The sequence below is a fragment of the Bubalus bubalis genome, chromosome 11 (genome assembly GCF_019923935.1).
Source record: "Bubalus bubalis isolate 160015118507 breed Murrah chromosome 11, NDDB_SH_1, whole genome shotgun sequence".
NCBI lineage: Eukaryota > Metazoa > Chordata > Mammalia > Artiodactyla > Bovidae > Bubalus > Bubalus bubalis.
The window spans coordinates 45,269,893-45,287,695 of NC_059167.1; the positions used below are offsets into that span (position 1 = coordinate 45,269,893).

Below are 17,803 nucleotides of genomic sequence, written 5' to 3' on the forward strand. Positions count from 1 at the left end.
TATTAGAGAAATGCAAATTAAAACCATAATGAGGTATCGCCTCATAGTGACCATACTACCCATCATCAAAATGTCTACAACTAATAAATGCAGGAGTGGGTGTGGGAAAAAAAACCTTCTGACACTGTTGGTAGGAATATAAATTGATGGTCACTATGGAAAACAGTATGGAGGTTCCTTAAAAAACTAAAAATAGCACTACCGTATTATTCAGCAATCCCAATCCTGGGCCTATATCCGAAAAAGATGAAAACTCTAATTCAAAAGGATACATGCCCTGCAATGTTCATAGCAGCACTATTCATAACAGCCAAGACATGGAGACAATCCAGTGCCCATCAACAGATGACTGGCTTAAGAAGATGTGTTTCTCATACACACACACACACACACACACACATTCAGCCATAAAAAAGAATGAAATACTTTCATTTGCAGCAACATGGATGGACCTAGAGAATATCACATTAAGTTGGAGAAAGACAAATATTATACCACTTACATGTATAATCAAAAAAATAATACAAATGGATCTATATACAAAACAGACTCACATGGGAAACAAACTTATGGTTACCAATGGGGGAAAGGAGTGGAGGAGGGAGAGATAAACCAGGAGTATGGGATTAACAGATTCAAACTACTATAGATAAGATAGATAAGCAAAAAGGGTTTACTGTATAACACAGGGAACAACATTCAATATCTTGCACTCGTCTATCAAGGAAAATAATCTTAAAAAAGATATATAACCGAGTAACTTTGCTGTACACCTGAAACGAATACAATATTGTAAATCAACTGTACTTCGATTAAAAAGAGAGCGATGAGGCACTGCTCAAATTGAATTTGTAAAGGTAAGGCTCTGGTGAGCAGCACAGACAGATACTGTACCAGGGCACAAAGTGGGGAAGCTGCAGGAACGCACTGCAGGGCAGCAGGAAGCCTGGCAAAGCATGAGCCAAGGTAGGAGCTGGCAGGTGGCTCCTGACGATGCGGGGGTTGGGGGGGGGTGGTGCAGCTTGTGGCTGGTTGGTGAGTCTGAAAGTGACAAGGGCCCCCAGAGTGGCTCAAGTAGAGGATGGCCGGACCGGTTTTTCTCAGAGAGATTTCAAATAGTGCAGCTGCTGAACAGCAAATGCTCTGAACATTTCTAAGGCATATTGCCAAACAGATTTTGAAAAGGGGTGGGTCATTTTACACTCCAACTGTCAGCAACTACTCTCAACACTTCGCCTCGCAGGAGTCTCCTTTCTCAGAACCTCTTCCTGTGGTTCCCACGCCAGGTCTCCCGTGTCCTCCTCCCTGCGGTGGCTCCATCTGCCTCCCCTCAGCCTCCTCTCCCTTCCTGAGGGGATGCAGCCCTAGTGTCCTGTCTTGGCTCTCTTTCACCTCTTGCTGAGGCCCTCACTGCCTGGGCTTCAGTGGCTACCTTTGGGCAGAAACTCCAGGCCCATCCTCTACACCAGGCTCCAATCAGCCAGGGCAATGCTCCCAGGAAGCCCCCTCAAACACCTCAGCCTCTGCAGATACAAACCTTGCCTCGTAACTCCCCTAACGTCTCCTCCTCCTGAAGTCCCTGCGTCAACAGCACCATCCAGCTTCCATCATCCAGACTCTAATCTCATGTCGTTCTTGGCTCACCCCTCCCCCTCAGAGGCCCTAGCTCAGTCTCTCTTCTTTATCTATCTTAAGCTCTCTGGACTCAGCTTGCATCCTGCACTTCTAATACTGCAGCCCTGATTCTTTCCCGGACATTTAGGATGACCTGAGAACTCAGCTACCTGACTCCAGCCTCTCCCACAGGCACAGAGTCCCATGGTCACTGCTGGCATATCTGACTTCCTAAAACACCCCATTCAAAATCTTCATTGGAGTATGAAGCCCTGACTTAACTCTTTGGCAGTCAAGATTTTCCCCTTCTCAGCCCTACCCCTGAGCAGGCACCTCCGTGCTTTCCAGGCCTCAGCAAATTGAATTCCTTGACAGTACTCACATCTCATTAACCAGAAAATTTCTGGGATTTCCTGGTGGTGCAGTGGATAATAATCTGTCTGGTGATGCAGGGGACTTGGGTTTGATCCCCGATCCGGGAAGATTCTACATACCAAGGAGCAACTAAACCCATGCGCCACAACTACTGAGCCTGTGCTCTAGAGCCTGGGAGTCCCAACTACTGAGCCCGCATGCTGCAGCTACTGAAGCCTGAGTGCCTAGAACCTCTTCTTTGCAATAAGAGAAGCCACCTCAATGAGAAGCCTGAGCAGCACAATGAAGGGTAGCCCCTGCTCACTGCATCTAGAGAAAGCCCGCACACAGCAATGAAGACCCAGTGCAGCCAAAAATATATACATTAAATTAAAAAAGAAAACTCTTGGAGGCAAGACTATCACTTAAAATGTTTTTCTACCCTCCCCCACCCCCAAGCAGGAAGGTGGAGGGAGGGAGAGATAGGGAAGCAAGGGAGAGAGTGTAAGCTTTTGTCTCAGTTTAAAGAAGAACTCTTTAACAAAGCAAGTTCACTAAAACCTAAACAGGAGCTTCACAGATGGGTACTCTGAAACTGACAAAGTGGAGGCTGACTGGCTACCGGGAAGAAAGGTAGCAGCTTATGGACACAGGACCTACTTGGACACAAAATGAGTGGAGATGGCCATCAAGGTGCCTTTTGGCTCTGGGAGTCTCAGTCTTTGTCCATCCAAGCTCACCTCTAGAAAACTCGTCCATAGTAGTTTTTCTACATTGTGCCTGGTACCTGCTGCTGCTGCTGCTGCTAAGTCGCTTCAGTCGTGTCCGACTCTGTGCGACCCCATAGACGGCAGCCCACCAGGCTCTTCCGTCCCTGGGACTCTCCAGGCAAGGTACCTAGTAGTTGGTATTTAATAAATATTTCTAGTGTGAGGCACTTGATGACAGGTGTCCTCACATCCCTGTATTTTTACTTCAAGAAAAATTACTTCAAATGGATTAATCAAATTTTTTTTCTCTGTCCTCCAAAGTAGCTTCCAAGAATAGTTTTGTTCAAGAATTTTCTTTTACCTTCAATAAGTTGAAGCCCTAAGTAGCATGGTTGAATATCTGATGACTCACATTCTCCCAGGTAAAACTATTCCAACACTGCCATTTAGAATTCTGGTTAATGGAAATGCATTAGAGGGGGAAATAGTTTGCTTAATTTATATTTTTACTATTAACTAAACAAAGTAGAAGAAAAAAAGTTGCTTAAACAACTAAAACAAATTTACAGCTATTGTTTATTTCTACAGCAAAAGTGTCTTTTTAAACATAAATCTAGGGCACATGTCAGGGGAAATTGTTGAATTCTAGTCTTATCCATTTGAATACTGGGGACCAGGGACCACAGATTTCCTCCACTGGGGTAGGGGATGGCTTTATAGCGATTAGAATGGATTTTTTTTTCAGAAGGGCCAACACTTTCACACTTTTTATCCTCGTATTTAACCAAGCTCATCTCAGAAGATTCTGGGCACCGTGTGGGAATGTTGGCCTTCCTAGACTGGGGTGGGGTGGCGGGGAGGGGTTGGGGAGGGAACCCTCCGGTGGCGAAGAGGAGGTTTCAGAGGAATGCTCTAGAGTGATTCCCAGAGTCAGAATGCAGGAATTCTAGAAACATCCTGAATGCTGCAGTTCCAGCTTCTGTGCCAACGTGCTCAAAGGGGCTCCCAAGAGGAAAGATTATGGATGTTATTATTCGCCCATGTCTGAGGTTTCTAAGTCTCCGTGGGCAACTCTGATTCCACCTGTGGCTCAGGAGGAGGGGCCGAGAGACGCAGGAACAGGACGGACACGCGACCCCCCGGAAACCGAGAAGCTCGGGTCCGGAGCAGCAGCCTCTCGCACTCGGTCTTCCAGCCCGAGGGGACTCTGGCTGCCGGGGGACGGGTGGGGAAGAGAGGGCCTTCCCCACGGTCAGGGGCCGGAGCTCTCGAGGGGGCGACTCCCGGACCCGCAGTTCCTCCGCAGCCCCTCCCCGAGGCGAGAACGCCAGGTGCACAGGTTTGGCCCGGCCGCCAGGTACAGTCAGCACTAGTGTCTGGCCGCTGCCCTCCCACGCGCCCTCCCTTAGGTCTGGTCCTCCCGCCTACCTTTGTGTATAGCTCGGCCACCGCCATGGGCAGACAGGGCAGCTCGAGGGCTGCGGAGATGAGAGGCTCGGGGGCTGGGCGGGCGGCTAGGCGGCCCAGCGGAAGGCAACGGTCCTGCAGGCCCAACAAATTACAGCCGGATCATGCTGTGGGAGAAGTTTTCCAGCAGCCGAGAAACTTTCCCGAGTGCTGGCGGCGGGGGAGGAAAGGAGTCCCGGATTGGCCCTTCCCGGCCCACCTGGCGAGGCCTCGCTGTGATTGGCGGGACGGGGACTGCGGGCGGGGCGCCCCGCCGCCCCGCAGGTTCCCGCGGTTAAGTGGGTCCACCTGGCGGGGTCAGGAGAGCGCTCAGCCAAAAACTAGTCCCTTGGGGATTCGCTGGCTCTCAAAGCAGGAAAAAGGTGTGTTCCAAAGCGTTCCCGACCAAGTTTTAGCTTCTTTAGGTCTCTGCGTGCTTAATGGAAAGAGCATAGGATATAACTATTTGCATAGAAAATCCAGGAGAACCACTAGAACTTGTTAAAGAGTTCAGTCAGGTAACTAGATTCAAAATCAGATGTTAAAATGAATAATTCTCCTGTGTATGATCAATAGCCAGTTAGAAAATATGATAGAAAGATAGAAAACAAGGTATTTGTAATATCAACGAAAACGAAGTATCTGCTGACAAAAACGCACTTTACCTTTGTGGAGAAAATGTTTGAATTTATTTTCAAGGGTCAAAAAGAACATTGGAATGGGAAGTCATGCTGTTTTCATGGCTAGGAATATTTAATATTGTACAGGTGTCAGTTCAGTTCAGTTCAGTTGCTCAGTTGTGTCCAACTCTCTGCGACCCCATGAACTGCAGCAGGCCAGGCCTCCCTGTCCATCACCAACTCCCGGAGTTCACTCGAACTCATGTCCATCGAGTAAGTGATGCCATCCAGCCATCTCATCCTCTATCCTCTCCTTCTTCTCCTGCCCCCAATCCCTCCCAGCATCAGAGTCTTTTCCAATGAGTCAACTCTTCGCATGAGGTGGCCAAAGTACTGGAGTTTCAGCTTTAGCGTCAGTCCTTCCAAAGAACACCCAGGACTGATCTCCTTTAGGATGGACTGGTAGGATCTCCTTGCAGTCCAAGGGACTCTCAAGAGTCTTCTCCAACACCACAGTTCAAAAGCATTAATTCTTTGGCTTTCAGCTTTCTTCACAGTCCAACTCTCACATCCATACATGACCACTGGAAAAACTATAGCCTTGACTAGATGGACCTTTGTTGGCAAAGTAATGTTTCTGCTTTTGAATATACTATCTAGGTTGGTCATAACCTTCCGTCTTTCCAAGGAATAAGCGTCTTTTAATTTCATGGCTGCAATCACCATCTGCAGTGATTTTGGAGCCAAAAAAAAAATTAAAATCTGACACTGTTTCCACTGTTTCCCCATCTATTTGCCATGAAGTGATGGGACCAGATGCCATGATCTTAGTTTTCTGAATGTTGAGCTTTAAGCCAACTTTTTCACTTTTCTCTTTCACTTTCATCAAGAGGCTTTTTAGTTCCTCTTTCTGCCATAAGGGTGGTATCATCTGCATATTTGAGGTTATTGATATTTCTCTCAGCAATCTTGATTCCAGCTTATGCTTCCTCCAGCCCAGTGTTTCTCATGATGTACTCTGCATATAAGTTAAATAAGCAGGGTGACAATATACAGCCTTGACGTACTCCTTTTCCTATTTGGAACCAGTCTGTTGTTCCATGTCCAGTTCTAACTGTTGCTTCCTGACCTGCATATAGGTTTCTCAAGAGGCAGGTCAGGTGGCCTGGTATTCCCATCTCTTTCAATTTTCCACAGTTTATTGTGATCCACACAGTCAAAGGCTTTGGCATAGTCAATAAAGCAGCATTTTAATTACCAGCAAAAAGCACTAAGGGGGGATGCTGCTGCTGCTGCTATGTCACTTCAGTCGTGTCCGACTCTGTGTGACCCCATAGACGGCAGCCCACCAGGCTCCCGCTGTCCCTGGGATTCTCCAGGCAAGAACACTGGAGCGGGTTGCCATTTCCTTCTCCAGTGCATGAAAGTGAAAAGTGAAAGTGAAGTCGCTCAGTAAGTGTCCGACTCTTTGTGAACCCCATGGACTGCAGCCTACCAGCTCCTCCGTCCATGGGATTTTCCAGGCAAGAGTACTGGAGTAGGGTGCCATTGCCTTCTCCCAAAGTGGCTGTTACAAATAATGCTTCTTTTTTAACAAAGAAATTTAAAGTTATCAGTTTCCTTCTATGATCGGCTTTGGTAACATCTCATATACTTTGACTTTGTTGCATGTTTATTTTGAAAGAAAATGAAGAGTTCAAAATATTTTCTAATTTTCCTTGTGATTTCTTCTTTGTTATTAGAAGTATCTTATTTAATTTCCAAATATTTGCATATTTTTCAAATTTCCTTCTATTTTCTTCTAATTTGATTCTGTTGATTTCTAATTTGCTTCCCTTTTCTACTTTGGTCAGAGAACATTCTTTATGTGATCTCAATATTGTTCAATGTACTAAACTCTTTTCATTGTCTTGCATGTGATTTATTCTGAAGAATAATCAGTATGTACTTCGAAAGAATATAGGTAAAGGGTTCTATAAATGTCAGTTAGATCAAGGTGGTTAATATTGTTTTCAAGTCTTATATATTCTTGCTGATTTTGTCTACTTCTGCTAATTACATGCGTGCGCTCTTTCTCTCTCTTTCCCTCTCTCTGTCTCCCTCCCCCGCACGCTCCTCCACTCTCTTCTCTTCAAGTCTTTAGGTTGGCATGCCCTCACGCTTCAAGGATGGATTCTCCTGCTATCTTGTAAATAAAATAGAGCTGTAACACTGATTTGCCTAAGAGCTATAACACGGTTTGTCCAAAACCCAAAAGCTGTGACGTGCTGAGGGCTTTAATGTCCGTCACTCCAAATCTTTGTTGTGACGAGACAAAGAACCGAGGAGCATACACTCACGTGACATCTCTGGTGCCATGACTTGGATTTAACCTGGCTGAACCAACCTCTGTGCAGAAGAGGCCAAGCACAGGAGGAGCCCAACTCAGTGAAGCTCCTGGCACTAGAGGCAGAAGGCAAAGAAACCCAGAGCAGGGGAAGGCCCATCGTGCCGGAAACCGGGACAGTGAAAAACGAACTCAGCAGAAAGCTCACACAGCCCAGTCTCAGATTCCAGAAGACCTCCGGGTAAGGTAAGAGGTCCTCGCTCCTATTGCTGGAGGGACTTTTACAATCTCTCGTTTCTTGTTTCCTTGAACCTCCCGTGAACAGGCGGGTGGCAGGGGGCACAACTGAGAGACTCTGTTACACAAGCCAGTGGGGGTTCTTCTGTCCTTTCTCTTCTCTGTGCCAAGGATCAGACCAATGAAACCGTGAGCACGGTCAGATATTTAGCAAATTTTCTGGCAGGCTATGAAGGGGATTGGAGAAGGCAATAGCACCCCACTCCAGTACTTTTTCCTGAAAAATCCCATGGACGGAGGAGCCTGGTAGGCTGCAGTCCATGGGGTTGCTAGAGTGGACACAACTGAGCGACTTCACTTTCACTTTTTACTTTCATGCATTGGAGAAGGAAACGGCAACCCACTCCAGTGTTCTTGCCTGGAGAATCCCAGGGACAGGGACGCCTGGTGGGCTGCCATCTATGGGGTCGCACAGAGTCGGACACAACTGAAGCGACTTAGCAGCAGCAGCAGCATGATATTGATGGCTACAATTATTATTGCTGTCAATTTATCCTTTCAGTTTTGTCAAATTTTACTTCATGTACCTTGGGGTTCTGTTAGGTGTATATAATTTTTAAAAACAGAGAAAACAAAAACAAGGACTCAGGCAAGGCTTATTTCTTTCTCATATATGTATATATTTTAGATTATTTTCTATTATAGATTATTATAAGATATTGAATATAGTGCCTTGTGCTATACAGGAACAGCTACAGTAAATCCTGTTGCTTATCTCTTTTATTTATAATAATAGTTTGTATCTATTAATCCCATAATCCCAATTTACCCATACTTCCTTTCCCCTTTGGTAAACAGAAATTTTCAAATGCAGTACTTGGATGCAATCTCAAAAATGACAGAATGATCTCTGTTCATTTCCAAGGTAAACCGTTCAATATCACAGTAATCCAAGTCTGTGCCCCAATAGTAACGCTGAAGACGCTGAAGTTGAATGGTTTTATGAAGACCCACAAGACCTTTTAGAACTAACACCCAAAAAAGATGTCCTTTTTGTTATATGGGACTGGAATGCAAAAGTAGGAAGTCAAGAAACACTTGGAGTAACAAACAAATTTGGCCTTAGAGTACAGAATGAAGGAGGGCAAAGGTGAATAGAGTTTTACCAAGAGAACGTACTGGTCATAGCAAACACCCTCTTCCAACAACACAAGAGAAGACTGTACACATGGACATCACCAGATGGCCAACACCAAAATCAGATTGATTATATTCTTCGCAGCCAAAGATGGAGAAGCTCCATACAGTCAGCAAAAACAAGACTGGGAGCTGACTGTGGCTCAGATCATGAACTCCTTATTGCCAAATTCAGACTTAGATTGAAGAAAGTGGGGAAAACCACTAGACCATTCAGGTATGACCTAAATCAAATCCCTTATGATTATACAGTGGAAGTGAGAAATAGATTTAAGGGCCTAGATCTGATAGACAGAGTGCCTGATGAACTATGGACGGAGGTTCCTGACATTGTATGGGAGACAGTGAACAAGACCAACCCCAAGAAAAAGAAATGCAAAAAGGCAAAATGGCTGCTTGAGGAGGCCTTACAAATAGCTGTGAAAAGAAGGGAAGTGAAAAGCAAAGGAGAAAAGGAAAGACATACCCATTTGAATGCAGAATTCCAAAGAATAGCAAGAAGAGATAAGAAAGCCTTCCTCAGTGATCACTGCAAAGAAATAGAGGAAAACAATAGAATGGGAAAGACTAGAGATCTCTTTGGGAAAATCAGAGATACTAAGGGAACATTTCATGCAAAGATGGGCTCAATAAAGGACAGAATGGTATGGACCTAACAGAAGGAAAGCTATTAAAAAGAGGTGGCAAGAATACACAGAAGAACTGTACAAAAAAGATCTTCACGACCCAGATAATCACAATGGTGTGATCACTGACCTAGAGCCAGACGTCCTGGAATGTGAAGTCAAGTGGGCCTTAGGAAGCATCACTATGAACAAAGCTACTGGAGGTGATGGAATTCCAGTTGAGCTATTTTAAATCCTGGAAGATGATGCTGTGAAAGTGCTGCACTCAATAGGCCAGCAAATTTGGACAACTCAGCAGTGGTCACAGGACTGGAAAAGGTCAGTTTTCATTCCAATCCCAAAGAAAGGCAATGCCAAAGAATGCTCAAACTATCACACAGTTGCACTCATCTCACACGCTAGTAAAGTAATGCTCAAAATTCTCCAAGCCAGGCGTCAGCAATATGTGAACTGTGAACTTCCAGATGTCCAAGCAGGTTTTAGAAAAGGCGGAGGAACCAGAGATCAAATTGCCAACATCTGCTGGATCATTGAAAAAGCAAGAGTTCCAGAAAACCATCTATTTCTGCTTTATTGACTATGCCAAAGCTTTTAAGTCTGTGGATCACAACAGACTGTGGAAAATTCTGAAAGAGATGGGAATACCAGACCACCTGACTTGCCTCTTGAGAAATCTATATGCAGGTCAGGAAGCAACAGTTAGAACTGGACATGGAACAACAGACTGGTTCCAAATAGGAGAAGGAGTACGTCAAGGCTGTATATTGTCACTTTGTATATATGCAGAGTACATCATGAGAAATGCTGGGCTGGAGGAAGCACAAGCTGGAATCAAGATCGCTGGGAGAAATGTCAATAACCTCAGATATGCAGATGACACCATCCTTATGGAAGAAAGTGAAGAAGAACTAAAGAGCCTCTTGATGAAAGTGAAAGAGGAGAGTGAAAAAGTTGGTTTAAAACTCAACATTCAGAAAACTAAAATCATGGCATCCAGTCCCATCACTTCATGGCAGATATACGGGGAAACAGGGGAAACAGTGTCAGACTTTATTTTTTGGGGCTCCAAAATCACTACAGATGGTGACTGCAGCCATGAAATTAAAAGATGCTTACCACTTGGAAGGAACATTATGACCAACCTAGACAGCATATTAAAAAGCAGAGACAAATACTTTGTCAACAAAGGTCCATCTAGTCAAGGCTATGGTTTTTCCAGTAGTCATGTATGGATGTGAGAGTTTGCCTATAGAGAAAGCTAAGTGCCAAAGAATTGATGCTTTAGAACTGTGGTGCTGGAGAAGACTTCTGAGAGTCCCTTGGACTGCAAGGAGATCCAACCAGTCCATCCTAAAGTAGATCAGTCCTGGATGTTCACTGGAAGGACTGATGCTGAGGCTGAAACTCCAGTACTTTGGCCACCTGATGCAAAGACCTGACTCATCTGAAAAGACCCTGATACTGGGAAGATTGAGGGCAGGAGGAGAAGGGGACGACAGAGGATGAGATGGTTGGATGGCATGACCGACTCAATGGACATGAGTTTGAGTGAACTCCGGGAGTTGGTGATGGACAGGGAGGCCTGGCATGCTGCATTCATGGGGTCACAAAGAGTTGGACATGACTGAGTGACTGAACTGAACTGAAACAGAGATTTTTCTTTTTTTGAAGTTTGTTTTCTTTGTCTATGAGTCTTTTTCTGTTCTTGTATATCGATTCATTTTTAACCTGTATTTTCACTTATATTTAGTTCAAAATATTTTAAAATTTCTCTAGAGATTTCTTCTTTGATCCATGTGTTATTTGCTGCTGCTGCTGCTGCTAAGTCGCTTCAGTCGTGTCCGACTCTGTGCGACCCCATAGACGGCAGCCCACCAGGCTCCCCCGTCCCTGGGATTCTCCAGGCAAGAACACTGGAGTGGGTTGCCATTTCCTTCTCCAATGCATGAAAGTGGAAAGTGAAAGTGAAGTTGTTTAATCTCCAATTATTTGGGGATTTTCCAGCTGTCTTTCTGTCATTGATTTTTAGTGTTAGGCTTTTAAATTTTAAAGGTGTGTTTCATGGCCCCAAATGTGATCTATGTTGGTGTATGTGATGTGGGTTTATTTATGACACTAAAAAAATCCTTTACATCCATATCTTTATTTGAATAGTTTTCTTTAATAGATAGGAGAATACAGCATTAATGACACACATTTACTAAGTACAACACCAGACAACTACAAATTTAGAGCATAAATGTCTATCTGATATTGTTTTGGTTTTCATCTTAGCACTAGGTGGTATCTAGTGAAAACCCATGTTTCAAAGGCTTTTGTTGACATGAGGTGCATTATTAACTTATTTTTTTAAATTTCATGTGAGATATGCTGGGGTGGGTTTAGTTTAAAACTAGTGTTGTTTGATAATGCCTTTCACTTCTCAGTACTTTTGCTTCCTTTTTCATGGAGGAATATTTCACTTAAGAACTTTTCAAAGATTAACTAGATCATGTTTTTCCATGTAGGTCAAAGTAGAATTCCTTTTCCAGATCCAACAAGGAAAAAGAAAAACTGCAATGTTCAATGCCATGGTAGTTAAAAGACATATCCATTTCACAGTAAGTTGACAATTGAAGTTAGTAATTAAAGTAATATTAAATGTCATAAGTTCATTTCTATGCAACACTGTTAGAGCAAGTTAAATTCTCCAAGGACACAAGAAAATCAACATAACTCCTGGGTTTCGCAAAAATTCACAATTAGGATCATAGATTATAACACATATATCCACATTTGAAGGAAAAATTCAGCATATGTTGGAAAAATTAAATGGCTCAAGTGTTGTAGAGACCCTGAAATGTAGGCTAAGTTTTTATAACATATAATAACAATAAGATATTTAAAACTATTGACTCTGAAAAATGTCATGAAAATGTATACTGACCTACTAAGCATTGAATTGTACATAAACTTCAATTCAAAAAACATTTTTCTAAAAAGAAATGTTTTCTGTCAAATATTTCAAGCAACATTACAATACTAAGGAAATGGTATTCATATTTAGACATCTTAATGAATCTAGTAACACCCATTAAATTGAGCTAATGAGCATTTTAACTAGACCAAATTATAAAATAAAAAATGTATAAAACATTTTGGCAGATATTTTACATAGTGCTTTCCAGTTTCTGATCTATTGAGACATCTATTGTAATCTCAGTTTGACTTAATTTAGGATAATACAATGAATTAGAATTATAGCACTGTTTCCTATTTTCACTCCAGTTTTGATATGGGTAAAGTGTTCTTAAAAAAAATTTTAATGAATGTCCATGAAAGGTTTTACAATTATACCCTTTAGCCTAAGAAAATGTCAGTTCAGTGGGGAACAAGCCATTTAAGAATTACCAAGAATCTAAATTATCTCTATATTTCTTTCATATGTTCATTTGCTTACTTGTAACACAGAGCCCCCCAAAGTCAGGAAACACTCTCTAAGATTACATTTCATTGGCTCTGAGGTTGTTGCTGCCTCAGAGTTCCAATACCCGTTTGGAAATGGGAGCAAAGGAAGAAGGAACAGGAGGGGACGGTCATGCAGACTGGGAAGGAAGAAAGGAGGCCATGCCCACCCACACCCTCACACCTTGAGAAACAGGGCAAGATACCTTTCCAGGCAAGACTTCCCCTTACAGAGGAGGAGTTCCAGAGAACTTAAGGCAGCTCTAGGAAGGAAGGGAGCAGGGGTTAAGGTGGCCCTCACAGCACAGCCTGAGAAGAAATCAATGCCCTTATGCATACACAGTGCCTCCCTAACCTCTTGGCGCCAAAGCCAACACTGGCAGCATGCACACACTGCCATGTTCAAACACACAAAGACTTGTGTATGGCCTGCCTGGTATGCAGCCCTCAGAAGGGACCCAGGAACTTGGCCTGTGCCCTCAGGTTCTCTCCAGGCTGCTCAGCTAGCTTACCTGGTGGCTCTCGTAGTGACTTTGAGGGCTGTGTGTTGACAGTGACCTTCTTCTTAACTGTTGGGAGGCTCTCTCCATTTCCTGTCAGGCTGGGACAGCCTGCTACTAAATAATGACCAAAACAGAGTCCTGCACCCTCCTGGGGTGGGGGTGGGGCACTGATCTATTACAAAAGCCAAACCTAGTTATAGTTGGTGAAAGTGAAAGTTGCTCAATCGTGTCCGACTCTTTGCGACCCCATGGACTATACAGTCCATGGAATTCTCCAGGCCAGAATACTGGAGTGGGTAGTCTTTCCCTTATGCAGGGGATCTTCCCAAACCAGGTCTCCCGCATTGCAGGCAGATTCTTTACCAGCTGGGCCACAAGGGAAGCCCAGTTATAGTTGGTGACTATGACAAGAAGGATAGCACAAGGCATCCCATGTGATCAGCACCAAGAACTTGGTGCTCAGCGTTTATTCACCTCCCATAGGCCAGTAGCCAACGCTGATAGAGAAAGAGAGTACCTTGTGCTGGGCCCGGGCAGCCCACGGGCACCAGGAGGAACAAAATGGAATCTGGGGACTTTCTCAAGTCTCTGCCCCACAGGTGCTCTCACTGCCACTGCTGAGTGTGGAATGATGGCACAGCTTGGGCAACCTAGGCAACCTTAGTCAGGCAAGTCACTGGCCTTATCTCGGTCTCAAGTTTTCACACACACAAGGATGGCAGTAGCGACCCTCCCACCTTCCAGGGCTGCTGTGAGGACACAATGAGGTACCAGAGCACGTGAGCTGGAGCAAAGATGGCCAGGCACAAGGTACTGTTGCTACACGCCGTTTCACTAGGAGAACTGAAGGGCCACCTTCAAGCGTGACATTTTTCCTGTGTTTTATGTGAAACAGTTGAAGTTACTGAAGACTGTGTATGTGTGGAAGAGAAAGACAGAGAGAAAGAGAGAATATGAGGGCATCTCAGGATGGTGCCAGGTGCGCCTTCACCTAGGGTTACCAGGGAAGACATTTCTCACAACCACCACTCTACTGAAATTCTAATCAAATAAATTATTAAACTGTGTTACTAAAAGCTTTGATCTATATTATACAGAATCATCACTTACGCAGAAAGAGGCAATTTTCAATTATCCATTGAAATGAATGAAATAAAGCAAATGAGGCAAACTGACCCAAATCCCCAAATCTCCTCTCAGTTGGCTTTGGAATACATATTTTTGTACTTTTGCAATTGAGGAAAGAAATGTCAGGTGCACGGGGAATTCTCACAACTTCGGAAGGAACCATGAAGCTACACGTCATGGATTTTACCCCTTGCTCATCTTTCCCCTTCATTATAGTTTCTCTCAGGCAGAGCAAAACCTTAACCTGAGAGAAGGTACAAGAAGGGAAACTGCTTCTAAGTTTTCAGGTTTGCTTTCCAAGGTGTGAGCTCAGTCTCCATGTAAGGTGAGTGGGGAAGAGACTATTGAGAAGTGGCTATTGAGACAGTGAATTGTTTTCTCAGAGAACTCTTTCTTTGAGTTCCTATAGTGTGTCATGTTGGAATTATGAACAAGCGTATTAGTGGTAATGCTAAGAAGTACTGCAGAGAAGTAAGAACAGTGAGAACTCATGTAAAAACTGGCCTGAAGGGAAGTCCTCAGGCAGGTCGGTGGGACAGCTGAAGACTGACTCCACCACAGCCTTCAGCATAGTCAGAGCAGGTGAGTAGACAGTTGAGGGGATACCTGACATGGCTGAAGGAAGGGAAAGAATGAATGGATAAGTGAGTGGATGGATGGTGTGGAGGCTGGCAGAGGTTTGTTTGAGGCTGGGTAATAAAGTGTGAATGGACAGAGGGAAAGGTGAGAAGCCCTCAGAGAGGCCATGGATACCCACAGTCAGCAGAATATTGTTGCATCTCCAAGAAACTAGGACACAGAATGACTTACCAAGATTTGGAGTTCTGTAGTTGTAAGGTATTTCTGTTGTGACTAAAGATCTTCAGGCCACTAAGAGAAATTAATTCAGATCCCCATCTGGGGTTCTGGATAGACCCTGGAGGAAGCTGGAGCCCTAAAATAGCATAATATTTGTGTGGCCATCCCTGAACAGGAGAGCCTGTGGCTTGGGTGTGGAATACAGGCTCTTTGTAGCAGAAAGATGGGAGATAGGAGAGAGAGAAAGGCCCAGAGCAGACATGCCTCAGGATACAAGCTGTCTGTGGGAAAGAAAGGGCTGCAGTGGCAGTGGAAGCTAGAGCGTGAGCCTGAGGACCCGACAGGACTCAGGGTGTGCGTGGAACACGCTGCGCAGGACTAACCTGGGAAAGGGCCTCGGAGGATTTCCGGGTTTCAGTAGGGGAGCCTACAATCACAGTGGCATTTGAGGGGACATCTCTCCCACCCAAGTCCCATCTATGTTCTTAGACTCTGACACATTCAGTACTAAGTAGGTGGTTTCAAAAGTTATTGAAAACCACATTGACAACCAGGGAAAACTGAGAGAGTCTGAAGTAGCATTTTTGCTTGATTTTGCAAATGAATAAATGTATCCAATTTGAATACAGCAGTACACAATTTAATAAAAATTACCTGAACTAAATTTCTAAAAGCATGAATATAAATCATATTCATTTAAGGAACATTATAGCTTCATAAACCTATGATTTTACATTTTATTAATCCCGCAAAATTAACGTGCTCCAAACACTAGGCTAACCTTACCGAATACCTGCAGCTCACTTCTCTGTGGTCCAAGCACGCCGAGGAGAGAACTTCAGAAGTGGAAGGGACCTTAGGAACTGGCTGTCTAACACTCTTACTGTATAAATGAGGAATTTGAGGCTCAAACAAGTTAACAGACAGTATTTATCTTTTAATAACAATATTTATCACTGATTTGAAAATGTTTTACTTCCATTAATAATATTGCACATATTTAATAGATCATCTAACAGTTAATTTATACAAATCTATGATTGTAATTCCGAACCAGAGTTTCTAGTGAAAGCTAAGAATTTGCTTTTGCACAATCTGAAACATTTATTGTTTAAGATTTGTGGGACAAATGGAGAATATGTTTACTTAGGATGTCAGAATGAAAACTTATAGAATCTGGGTCTTATTAAACCAAGTCCTCTGTAAAATTCAGCAATCTCCTTATATTTTTATATAGGTCAAAGTATTTCTAATATGATGCTCTTTAAAATATCTAGTGGTACTGAGAACATTTATAGAAGTTGCAAAGCCTAAAAAATGGAATCAATTATTTATTATATACTTTCTTTTGCATAATTTATAAAAGAATCAAGATTTCAAGACCTGAATCATGAATATTCTGACAATCCTCTCTAGATACTGAGATTAATTCTTAATAAATTAAGAAGAAAGAAAACCTGTCAGGGTTGAAAATATGCACTGCAGGAATCAGATCTGGTAACTAAAAATAAGTCACTTCATAGAACACTGTATCCTGATGTGATATCACCCAGGGAAAGTTAATGAGCACATCAATATAACACATCCTGAATAAATGACATCAACAATAACCACTTTGCCTAGTCCTATCCCTAAATGTCAAACGTTGTGTCACATTACTACATGACTTCCCAGTGTCTGCTGCTGTGCGGGTGAATCTGTAGATATGTGCATGTAATCCAGTTAAAACTAATCTGATTGGACTGTAAACAGAGTCGATAAAAGAGAAGCTTATTGTTGTAGTGCCTAATATGAATATCACTTACATTTTAAAGAACATAGTATGTAGCAGCAATTTAAAATGCTCAGTAAACTGCAGTACAAATGGACTTCCATGCTCTAAGCAAACCAACATTCTCTTAATATCTCTACATCATAGGGACACATAGAAGGGAGCTACTTATCCAGTTACTTTACATAATGTCAATTTATTTGTTTGTTCCAGTTTGACATTATCAACATAATTGATTCCTAAGCTGGTATGATATGTACTCAGTGATTTTTCTTTCAGTTCTTCCAGTTAGCACACAGGAGGTTCCTTGATGGCGCCTTCTTAAAAACAGCTCATATTCATATCTGGAATTCAGGTTTTTTATATCATTTAGATGCAGTGATAAGGATTTAAAATAAATGCTGGCACCTGAAGACACGTTTTTCTTTTCTTCCATCATTCACCTGCACGTCAATGGCAGACACCTAACTGACCAAGGACAAGTGTTGTTATGAAGGTAACACGGCACAAAGGAACCTATCTTTCTTTCCAAGATGATGAAAAGTATTCTAGGGGCAGTTCTAGTCAATAATCCCTTATTTGGGAGATAATAAGTACTATCTTTTAAAATGTGTTTTCAGTAGCTCACTTGAAATAATGGGTTCTTATTTCAGGCAAGAAATGTATTGTCAATATTTGCCTTGATATCACTTTCAGACCCGTGATATGAATCCCAGGCCCAGGCTGGCTGGAATCTGGATGGTTTCTAGCGCAAGGGAAGAGGGGTTAAAGGGAAAGGTGACAGGAAAGATGTGTTTTGCATCCATGAGAAGTTGAGGAGAGTCTTTCCTGTCTCGTAAACGCATCTGAGAAAATAAAATAAAAAAAAAAAACAGAACATCAATTCTTTGAATCTATAAACTTATTTTTTTTTTAGACAAAATTCTACCAAAACCCCTCAATGAATGACAAATGTTTATATTTGTTTTAAAATCACTTCATTTCCACAATAAGATATTATCAAAAAATTAATGCACTATGAAAATGATA

General features: G+C 42.9%; 2 protein-coding genes across 9 annotated transcripts in view; both read right to left on the minus strand.

Annotated features, from left to right (window-relative positions):
* The window catches only part of MYO5C (myosin VC), a 117,707-nt gene extending 113,372 nt beyond the window's left edge, over positions 1 to 4,335 (minus strand). The window contains exon 1 of the mRNA XM_025295604.3: positions 4,107 to 4,335. Coding sequence (XP_025151389.2) covers positions 4,107 to 4,133 — 27 coding nt within the window. The 5' untranslated portion in view covers positions 4,134 to 4,335. The remainder of the gene's footprint in view (positions 1 to 4,106) is intronic.
* Positions 4,336 to 11,254: 6,919 nt separating this feature from the next.
* The window catches only part of MYO5A (myosin VA), a 205,588-nt gene continuing 199,039 nt past the window's right edge, over positions 11,255 to 17,803 (minus strand). For all 8 annotated transcript variants that reach the window (XM_025295614.3, XM_025295612.3, XM_025295607.3 and 5 more), the window contains one exon: positions 11,255 to 17,619. In XM_025295614.3, the coding sequence (XP_025151399.1) occupies positions 17,467 to 17,619 (153 nt within the window). In that variant the 3' untranslated portion in view covers positions 11,255 to 17,466. The remainder of the gene's footprint in view (positions 17,620 to 17,803) is intronic.